The sequence below is a fragment of the Leptonychotes weddellii genome, chromosome 14, assembly GCF_054177405.1.
Source record: "Leptonychotes weddellii isolate Sample4059 chromosome 14, ASM5417740v2, whole genome shotgun sequence".
Classification (NCBI taxonomy): domain Eukaryota; kingdom Metazoa; phylum Chordata; class Mammalia; order Carnivora; family Phocidae; genus Leptonychotes; species Leptonychotes weddellii.
The window spans coordinates 63,169,301-63,177,488 of NC_138382.1; the positions used below are offsets into that span (position 1 = coordinate 63,169,301).

Sequence of the window (8,188 nt, forward strand, 5' to 3'; positions counted from 1 at the left end):
ATCAAATATTTATGGAAAATAGTCCAACTCGTCCCTGAACTCGGGTACAAAGAGGGAAATCATCCTCCCCCAAATCACACAGATTAGTATCTGCCCCAAGTACCCTATTCCCAATTCACGCTCTATCCCCCGAGCCTGGTAAGTATTTTCCTAACGTGCCTCTTAATCTATTTAAGCGCCAAGGAACATTCCAGAAAGGGGGGGAGAGAGAGACAGAGACAGAGAGAGACAGAGAGAGAGTAAAACAGAGGGCAAAAGAGGGGAAGCTATTTGTGTTTTGGCCCGATTCCTTCTCTCCCGACCTTAATGCGGGCATGCTGCGAAGTGACGGATTACAGCAATAACGACGAGGCAGTGCGGCGCGGACCCAGCCATTCAAGGAGGATGAGACTGAGTGGGGGAGGGGTGGAAGACAGGCGATTGATCCTGCACAGGCGCAGCCGCGACGCTCTGCCCTTCCTTCCCCGCCCCTCCCCTTCCCGCTCGAGTCACTAGACGCCGGGCGCAATCAGCTGACGCGGCGCTGCGGTCGTCACGTGACGGCGGGCGGGGCGCCGGCGCAGGCGCAGGTCCTAGGCGGCTGGGTCAGCTGACCCGAGGGACCCGCTCAAACCGTTTTAGGCCCCTTCCCTCGGCCTCAGAGTCGCCGCCGCCATGGCCAGCCAGTCGCAGGGCATCCAGCAGCTGCTGCAGGCCGAGAAGCGGGCCGCCGAGAAGGTGTCGGAGGCCCGCAAGCGTGAGTTTCGGGGTGGGGCGACCAGGCGTGGCGCGGGTGCAGAGGTCGCGGCCAGGCCGCGGGAGGTGGTAGGTGGATGAGGCCCAAAACACTGCGGCGTGGAGGGGTGGTGACAGTCGCGGAAGCTTGTGTGTCTCGAAGCTGTCAGGATCTGAGGCTCCGGAAGGCTTGTAGGTCGGCTGGAAGCTGCGATGTGGGGCAGTAGATAGGGCGAGGAAACAATAGGTGGATGACCTTCTTGGGGTCTGGGAGGCGCGTGAAATGGGCTGTTCCAACGGAACTCGTCGTCTTTCCCCGTCACTTGCTCCTTTGTGTTGCTCTGTCTCAGTGTACAGAGCTACCATCCACGCTGTTGCTCAGGCTAGAAACAGAGCCCTCTTTGCCGCGTCTCCTCTTGTCCGCCACGTTTAGTCAGTCGTGAAGATGTTTATTATGGTTCTTCACTTTTCCCCACCCCTACAGCTAGCATCTTAGTCCGGGACACTAGATTTTCTGAGGCTCTGGTACCAGCCTGATTCGTTAATTTCTTAAAAAGAAAAAAAATTTTTTAATGTGGTTAATATGTGCCAGACGCCTTGCCCGGTGCACCAGCGTCTCCATCAACACGGTATTGAGAGTCCCAGTGAAGGAAGCAGATACTGAGTGGGTTCGTTGCAGGTGACATGAAAGCTAAAGTTGAGAAATGTAAGGTTGCTCAAGAACTTCACAGGTGGATCTAATCTAGACTGGTGAGTGGGAGAGGGCCTCGGCCTCCTTCAAGTCCATTCTCCTCACTGCAGTCAGCCCTCCCTGGGATGCAAATAGGACTTCCCCACCACCTTTACAGCCACCAAACGTTGAGTGCCTGCAGAATAAAGCCCAGATTGCTTCATAGGGTGTATACTGGCCGCGTTTTTTGGATCCGGGTCTAGCTTTCTTCCCTTATCTCATTTTTAGGTTCTCTCCTCCAGGCATCCTGAACCACTGTGATGCCTTATTTCACCTGCAAGCCTTTGCACAGCTCTCTTCTCAGCTTGGAAGTCCTTTTTCCTAGTTTCCGATCTCTTTTGTCTAACACTTAGTCGTCCTCCAGATCTCAAAATGTAGGCAGCAGTTCTTCCAGGAAGGCTTCCCTGCCTTGTCCTCTTCTCAGGCTAGGCCAGGAGTCCTTCCTAAGAGCTTATTTCTGGCATCGCTGTGCAATAACTTGTTTTTTTATATGGCACAGTCACTAGACTAAGCTCCTGGATTACAGGGACTGTGTGTAATTCAGCTGTATGTATTCATTTTCCCATCTGGTGAGATAGGTATTTCTATCCCTATTGTACAGATGAGTGAAATGAGACTTAGAGAAATGATTTGACCATACCCTGGGAAGCAGCATAGTGGCCTAGAGGCCTCTTTTCCCATGCGAGGGGATAAAATAGCAAGAACTATTAACTCTTAGTGATTCCTTGGTGTGTCTCCTGTTATGACTTACACTTTTATCCCACACAGAAGTAGATTGCAAGCATGGCTCTTGTACTTTCTGGATTAAGGGGCTGTGTGATAGGAAAAGCTTTCTTTGAGGGAGCTGGAGATGGGAACAAGCCTTTTATTCTTGCTCTGGTGACTGGAAAGTTCTGTGTTCTTCATAGACTATTTCTCATCACGCTCTTGATAAAGTATTTCCAGAATGACTTTTCAGAGTTTGTCCTGTGATGGCTCATTAGTAACAGAAGTTGTGTCTGTTGGGAAGCATGTGAGATTATTTGGGGGAGGTGCAGGAACAAATACTTGGAATATGGTAAGAATAATTCTGAATGTCTTGGAGGTAGGGATCACGTTTTACATTTTTATCTCCTCAAGCTTGGTGCAGGGTCTTGTACATCTCAGATAGCTGTTAGATATTTACTGAATGAATCTGTTTTAAAGGAGTGAGTTAATGGCTAGTATACATCTCAGAATTTGCAGTAATTAGGAACAGAAGTATTGACAAGAACTAAAATTTGAAAAGAATCACTGCCTTTGTTTGATCTGTAGTGATGGTTAACTTGCCCAGTTAGGAATTGGGAAGAGGCAGTGCATGGTGTGACAAAATGGTCCAGCCTAAATTTTTCATGAAATCATTGCTTTGGACCATAAAACTTAATCGTGTTACGGTTTATTTCACTGGAGTAAAACAAAATATTAGCTCCCTGAAAAATAAGGTTTAAAAGAAACATGATTTACTGTTCAAATATTTATTTTTGGTTTTCAGAGAAGTCTATCAGAATTGAACTTTGAAGATACCTGACGGGCAGAGAGTGGTTTTATCTTTTTTTTTTTTTTTTTAAGATTTTATTTATTTATTAGAGAGAGAGCGTGAGAGAGGGAACACAAGCAGGGGGAGAGGGAGAAGCAGGCTTCTTGCGGAGCAGGGAGCCCGATGTGGGACTCGATCCCAGGACCCTGGGATCAGGACCTGAGCCGAAGGCAGACGCTTAATGACTGAGCCACCCAGGCGCCCTGAGAGTGGTTTTATCTTAAGAGCTGTGGGAATTGGGAGTGACGAGGAGAGTGGTATTGTGAAATTATGTGGAGCTAGTATAATGTTTGAGCCATAGATGTTATTTGTAGATTGTTGGTTTGGAAAAGATCTTTGGCTCTGAAATATGGCTTTGAATGTAGACGATGAGGAGGATGGCATGTGGAGGACAGGAGTAGAAGTAGGCTCACGTGGACAGTAGTAGGCCCTAAGTAAGACTGGAGTAAACTACACTTGCAGAAATAGTCTCTGGGTGCTTAGATCTGTTGATTGTTTTACCAGAAACATCACTGAGTGTTGATGTTGTGGGGTCATTATACATCCAGAATCGTGTTCTTCATTAGGAGATGGGAGGTTAAATTCAGTTTCATTCGTCCACATGGGTTGAGTGGGATTTGGGAAATTGACATACAGTGATGTCTAACAAAGCTTACTTTTAGATACAGGATGTCTTATGTTCTAAATTAAATAAATGCCCAGGTTGATCATCTAAGACTCCCCCCCCCCCCCCCATTTTGGGTATCTGAGAAGTTTGATCAGTGAGCAAAGATTCAAAGCAAAGAATATGTGCTATTTGGTCTTGTGGTCTGTTTTCATACAGGCTCTGATGGCATCTAGAGAATTTTTTAAGCTGTATGTTTATTCTCTTCAAGAAACCAGAGCACCTGTGTCTCCTCACTCCTTAGATGCTTGTGCAGTCTTAACCATCCAGTGCTCCCCATTTAGGATTCCTTCCAAGAACCACTTTCATTACTTATTTCCTTGTGCACAAGCATGGTTTTTAGTTTCCAGTATTACATCAGATGTTTCATTAGTTACATTTTAGGTTAATGCCCCTTGGGGGCATATTAGTGTCCTTGCTCAGCTTCTAAGCAGAGCTCCAGTTGTAATCAGCGGGATACTTAGGTGTTTACTTCTTGGGAAAGGAAGAGTTCCCCAGAAGGCTAATGTCCCCCATTTTGTCTTGGTTCTTAGTAGTGGAGATTGAGAGAATATTCTGACACATTCCAGAATTTTTTCCGTCATTTACGGTCTGTAGTTATGGAAGATGGTCCTTTTTACCTTATCACTTCCTAGTTAAGTGCAGCCCAGAGGAGGCAAGAATCTATACTGTCAGTTAGTTCTGAATTCCCTCTTTCCTATGCATGTCTCTTGGGACTGTACCTTTAAAACTTTATTACTTGTTTACTGTTAGAATTTACCATCTCAGTCTCTGCTTCCTCTTCTCCTTGTCTTTTAACCACTTCTTGATGTAGCTTTTTCCTTTGAAAACAGGAAAGAACCGGAGGCTGAAGCAGGCCAAAGAAGAAGCTCAGGCTGAAATTGAACAATACCGCCTGCAAAGAGAGAAGGAGTTCAAGGCCAAGGAAGCTGCGGTGGGCCTGGTTTATATTCATTACTGCTTTAGTTTCCTGAGGCGTTCCTCTTCTCCCCTTTTCCCCAGGTTCTCAAAATATCCAGCAGAGCTCGGAGATTGTGATTCTGGTTGAAATTTGAAATTTTGGCTATTGGATGTCCAGGCTGAGTCTCCTAGGTGATCAGTTTTTAACTAACTTTGAATCCTAGTCTTCACTTAGTCATTTCACAAGTATCTATTGAACATGTTAACTTGTGCCAGATGTTAGAGAATTAGCTGTGAACAGAAATAGACATGGTCCCTGCCTCATGGAGCAAGTCATGGAGACCTACAGCTGTGAGAAGGGCTGTGGTGGTCATAACAGCCATCAGCTGGAGCCCACTCCGGTATGGTAGAGACACTTAGCAACAGTGTAGGCTGGGCTGCGCAGCAGAAGATGTGTGCAATAACAGTACAACAACAGATCACAAAGCAGGGAGAATTCTGGAAAGGGGAAAGGATGGAGGAGGGCTTCACAGAGAAAAGAAACTCTATCAGGACTCTTGGATACAGGTGACAAAACAATTCAAACTGGTTTTACACAAAATGGAATTTATTGGCTTATGTAATTAAAGACCCAGGTGAAAGGCTAACTTTATTTTGATCCAGGAGCTTCAGTAATGCCCTCAGGACATTATTTTCATCTCTCAACTCTGCCCTTGTCTTTGTGGGCTTCATTCTCAAGTTCTACCTTGTGGCCTTCACTGGTTCCAGGCACATGCCCTCCCAGGCCCAAGTCCAGCGATTAAAGGCACATGCCTCCATTGTTGCAGTAAGTCCAAAAGAGTCCTTCATCTTTGCACTGGACGGTCCCAGTGCTATTGAAACTTGAAACCTCTCTGACTCTTGAACTGGGGCAGATTGGTGCTGTCAGCTGTCAGACTGCCCACAAAAACAGTATGGAAGTCCTCTTGTCGGGGCAGCTGCTTCGGCTTATTTGTACGTCGATGCTGCAATTGCTTACAGAGGCAGGAGCAGTGCCATGCAAGCATGAGCTCTGGGGTTTCCTAGCAGTGGTCAGTTTGACCCCTTCAACTTAGACACAACTGACTGAGGCCTGGCATGTAGTTTATATTCACAGAACAGAGGTAGTGTCCCACTTCCCCTACCCCCCCACCCCCAGTAGGGTTATGGACCTTTAAGAATTAGCAGCTGAGCTAACTAATGTGAAATGCCCCTCTATTCTGCCAGTATGAACAGTTACAGTAAAGTGTGAAGAGTCCTAAGTTTGAATTCAGGAAACGTGGGTTAGAATCTTTGCATGTTCACTTTGAGCTCTTTGTGCCTCGGTTTCCTCATCTGTGAGAAGGGGAGTGAAGGCCTCCGTACAGGTTATGGAGCACTAGGTGACATGCGAGAGAAGGCTTTCTCCTTGCGCGCCGTCGTGCGTGTAACAGCTAGGAAGGGATGTAGTTAATATAGTTCGGAAAGAGGCAAGAGCAGGTTAGAAGATAGAAAGTGTCAGACACAAAAAAGTTTTGTTGTCAAGAACCTGATAGGGAGACTTCCCTGAGCCATTTCCTCAAGCTCTGGGATGAGCCCTCCCCACCGCCATTCCTGCCGGGGGACCCCTCCTTTTGCTGTCTGTGCGTCAGCTGCGTGCAGGCACCGGCTCTCACATGGACACGCGTGTCTGCCCACGCAGGGGAACACTGTGCTCTGGGCTTCCTCCGGGAACCCGTCGCCCCATCACTCCCTGCGCGGCCTCAGCGTTTGCACAGTGCCTGCCTGAGGTCCCAGCCATCCCCCCTCTCAGCGCCCCGGGCCAGCTGCTCCCCGGGGGGAGGCCCTGACCTCCGTTTTGCCTCTGGCTGGGTTGCCTTCCCTGGCCTAGTAAGTTCTGACAGTGCCTGCCTCTCCAGGGGCCTCCGAGGAAAGTAGTTTTACAGCTTTCTCCCTGTGTTACTGACTTGTTAATAAAGGGCTTGTAGTTATTTAAAAAAAACCAAAAAACAGCAACAACCTGATAGGTCTCATTCTAGCAAAGTAGGCATATACTTGACAGAAAGCCAGCCATACTGTGAAGACTAAGGATGAAAGAAAATTTATCTGTCAGTATGTGTTAAAATTGTGAATGGAGACTGAAAGGGTAAGACATGAGTATGGTAAAGAATTCAAGCAGTAAAATAGGGCAACGATAAAGTTAGTCTCCCTCCCACCCAGTCCTACAGTCCTCCTCAGAAACCATCACTATTAATAGTCTTTTGCATATTCTGCTAGAATATTTATATTTGAAAGAATAGATGTCATGTATCCGTACTACTGGGGAATCTACTGCTGAATGTAAGAGCTAGAACATGAAGCAGTAATGGTGAAACTGTGTGTTCCTCCAAAATTGCATCCCCTTGTGTTTATTTTTTTTTTTAAGAGTTTTTATATATATATATATATATATATATACCACGATTTATCTGTCCCTTCTAAAACCACACAAGGAAACACATTTACTAACCACACTGACACCATTTTGTATCTTGCTTTTTTTTCCCCCTTAAACTGCATATTATACGGTTCATTCCATCTTGCTGCATACGTCTACTTTTCTTTCTTATTATAGCTGAGAATGTTCTCTGGTATAGATGCACCATAATTTGTTTAACCAGTTGTCGGGTATTGGATCTTTGGGTTCATTCCAGTCTTTGGTTAAGACTATACATTAGACTCCGGAGAGTGTGAATATATTGATCTCTGGGGTAATTTCTGAGTCGTGGAAATGCTGTGCAATTTACCTTTTGATAGATGGTTGAAGGTTGGCCACCAAAGTGATTGCCTCAGTTTTTGTTCCCATTAACGGGGAACACCTCCTTCCCACATGCTCTTCAATCGTGAGGTTACATTGCCCGTTGCTGTTTATTTGTATTCACTGATGAGACTGGGTTTCTCCAGAACTAAGGAAGTTGCGCCAGCCAGAGCGCCGACCTGACCTTCCCTGTGTGTCCTTACCCCCCGACTCCAGGCTCTGGGATCCCATGGCAGCTGCAGCACCGAAGTGGAGAAGGAGACCCAGGAGAAGATGACCATCCTCCAGGCCTACTTCCAGCAGAACAGGGATGAAGTCCTGGATAACCTGCTGGCCTTTGTCTGTGACATCCGGCCAGAAATCCATGAAAACTACCGCATAAATGGATAGGGGAGGAAGGAGCAGCTCTGCGTGCAGATTGGCATGTTAGATGCCTTCATGGAATACGAAGCTTCAGCAAATCTTGAGTAGTTACATCCTTGTGAAAAGGCATTACATTATTTCTGTATATTATGTAGTAGGTCCCTTCACTTCTTAGAGAATAGCAAATCTAGCTTCTTTGTACAAACGTAGAGCTTATCCAAAGATTTTCTCCTTTTACCTCATATTTCTTAGAAATTAATGTGTATACATTGTCTGTTTTCCTATGCCTTTTAGCTCAAGCAACATATGTATCAGTACTTTTTCTTTCTTAGATGTAGTGAAAAAAAAAATTCTGTTTAAGAAAGACAGGGATTAAATATTTTTTTTCCCTAAAGCTTTCTTGAAGGTCAGGGGCTTTCTCTATGAAAAAGTAGTAAATAGTTACTGTAACTTGTGTGAAGCAGCAGC

General features: G+C 46.0%; 1 protein-coding gene across 1 annotated transcript; it reads left to right on the top strand.

Annotated features, from left to right (window-relative positions):
• The first annotated feature begins 537 nt into the window (after positions 1-537).
• On the top strand, positions 538-7,962 carry ATP6V1G1 (ATPase H+ transporting V1 subunit G1). Its single transcript, XM_081803456.1, has 3 exons — positions 538-736; positions 4,497-4,597; positions 7,574-7,962. The coding sequence occupies exons 1-3, from the start codon at positions 655-657 to the stop codon at positions 7,745-7,747; spliced, it is 357 nt and encodes a 118-aa protein (XP_081659582.1). The 5' UTR covers positions 538-654; the 3' UTR covers positions 7,748-7,962.
• Positions 7,963-8,188: the final 226 nt, after the last annotated feature.